Genomic DNA, 2,195 nt, shown 5'->3' with positions numbered 1-2,195 from the left:
ATTGACGCTCCAGGCTGGTGCCTCCTGGCAGATCCGGCTGCCGTTGGCTGCCCCCTCAGAGGCCGAGGCCAGACCCAGCCCCAGCCAGGTGGCCAGGGCCAGCACCAGCAGCCCCATCCCAGACCCCCAGCCCTGGCAGGGACAAACAGGGCATTAGTCTCCACTCTACCCCAAGTCTCAACCCAGTGGGGTCCTCCCAGCCCCGATGAAACCCCACACCCCTCCTTGCACACCTCTCTGGGGCAGACAAAGACTGGTGGGCAGTATCATACTGGTCCCAGTAGGTCACTGGGAGCCAGGATGCCTGTGCTGGTGGGGTGAGGAAAGGGGAGGGTGAGGGATTGGGGTGACCAGCTCCCAACGAGCACTGCATCCTCAACCCTGGCTTTCGGGGGCACCTGAGCAGCGAAACACCCACACCATGCACTGAGGGGGGAAGGTCCCACTCCCCCCATGGGCCTCCTCCACCTCCCCAAACCCAAAAGCCAGATCTAGGCATAGCCAGGGGTCTGTCTTTGACTAAGGGGTAGGCAGGGATGCAGCCCCCATCATCCTGGCAGCCAGCAAAGCGTCAGTGGGACAGGGATGGTTTCACCTTCAGGTCACCTTGAGAGTCAATGCTCCACAAAGCACTTGAGGGGTGCACAGAGTCTTTAAACCCCTGCCCCCTCCAATATCTGCCTTAAGTCCCCTTCCTTCCACAGCCCCTTAGCCCTGCCCAACCCAAGATATACCCCATTCCTCCAGGATCCAGCAGGTTTAATGGGCAGGGGGAGGACACAGGCCTGGGGGGATGATCTGGGGATATGGGGAGGGAGCAGGGGGCTGTGGGGTCTGGTCAGGATGGAGGTACCCTCAATCCCCAGCCCTCTCGCCCATGAAAACAAGACCTCAATACCGCTCTTTTCCTCACTGCTGTCCTCTGGCCAGACCTTGGCTCCCGGGGTGCTCGGCAATGCCCAGCTGGCCCTGGTCTCCCTTTTATCTCCTGTCCACTCTCCCCGCCCAGGAGGGAGGAGAAGAGCCGAGCTGGAGCTGGGACAGAGCCCCAGCCAACACCTCCTGCCTCGGGGGCTGACAACAAGGCAGGCACTGTCCCTTTCTGTGCCATGCAGCTTTGGAGTCCTGCTGCCACAGCCCAGCCTGAGCAGCTCTGGAACAACGCAGTGCCTGGTGCTGGGCTGGAGCAGAAGGTGCCAGGCAGTGCCATGGGGAGAGGCTGGGCACAGCCACTCAAAACCCCCCATGGGCACATGAGGGCCAGCAGCATTGCTGCTTGCACCAAAGAGTTGCAGGACCATGGGCTTACACCAAACCGTGCCAGCCATTCACAAGGTCCCCAGGGAGCCATCACCCTGTGGCCAAAGAGATGGGTGCCAGCTCCACACATCCGGGGTGCCAGGGCTCCCTGCCCCACCTGTGCCACCTCAAAGGCCATGCTGTCCTGCCGCATGGTGCCACAGCTGCTCATGGGCCACATCTGGCCCCACAGCAAGCCCCCGGTGTCCAGTCTGGGGGCCCCTCCTGCCTGGCCCCACACCAGTGGGGCTGTGGTGTCTTGAGGAGACGGTAATCCCTTGGGAAATCACAGTGCTGGTCGATTCCCACCCCTACCCTCTGCCCTGCAGCCAAACAAGAGGAGCTCACGGCTTGGGCTGCACAGGGACATCTCAGCAAATATTTGAGCAGTTTATCATACCTGGGCTCTGAACAAAAACATGATAAGGCAGGGAAGGGCAGCACACAAGCACACACGGGCGCAGCACCGCGGTCCCGGGCACATCGGGCTGGGGGGGCGGGGGTGTCTGAAAACAGGCACAAAGAGCAAGGAGAGAGGGGATCGCTGCTGGGGGGCTGGGGGCTCGGCGTTGTCAACAAGAATGTGGGGCCATAGTTTGGGGAGCAGGCACAGCTGTGCAGGGTGAGCCTGGTGCAAACCCATCCCGTGACCGACTCCAGACCCTCCAGAGCGGTGACCCCCGGACCTGCCCGCTGCTCCCCCCAAGTCCCCACAGGTACCTGGGCACCGTGAAGCACCCAGCACTCCGTAGGGGCACACGTACCCCTCAGCATGTCCTGCGCCATGGGATTCGGGACAGCAAGGAACAACCCAGCACAGCCACAAACCATTTCGTCACGGCCCCTGGGGACCCCGAGCCGCCGTCTTTGGTCCCCCCCCCACCCTTTTCTTGTCC

General features: G+C 62.3%; 1 protein-coding gene across 1 annotated transcript in view; it reads right to left on the bottom strand.

Annotated features, from left to right (window-relative positions):
- Positions 1-1,453, bottom strand: part of LOC104396799 (selenoprotein Pb-like) — a 3,138-nt gene extending 1,685 nt beyond the window's left edge. Inside the window, exon 1 of the mRNA XM_010006697.1 lies at positions 1,418-1,453. Within this exon, the coding sequence (XP_010004999.1) occupies positions 1,418-1,453 (36 nt within the window). The remainder of the gene's footprint in view (positions 1-1,417) is intronic.
- Positions 1,454-2,195: the final 742 nt, after the last annotated feature.

Source organism: Chaetura pelagica, unplaced genomic scaffold, assembly GCF_000747805.2.
Source record: "Chaetura pelagica isolate M959 unplaced genomic scaffold, ChaPel_1.0 scaffold69, whole genome shotgun sequence".
NCBI classification, from domain to species: domain Eukaryota; kingdom Metazoa; phylum Chordata; class Aves; order Apodiformes; family Apodidae; genus Chaetura; species Chaetura pelagica.
The sequence above is the reverse complement of the archived record's forward strand: the minus strand, read 5'-3'. Positions and strand labels throughout refer to the sequence as shown.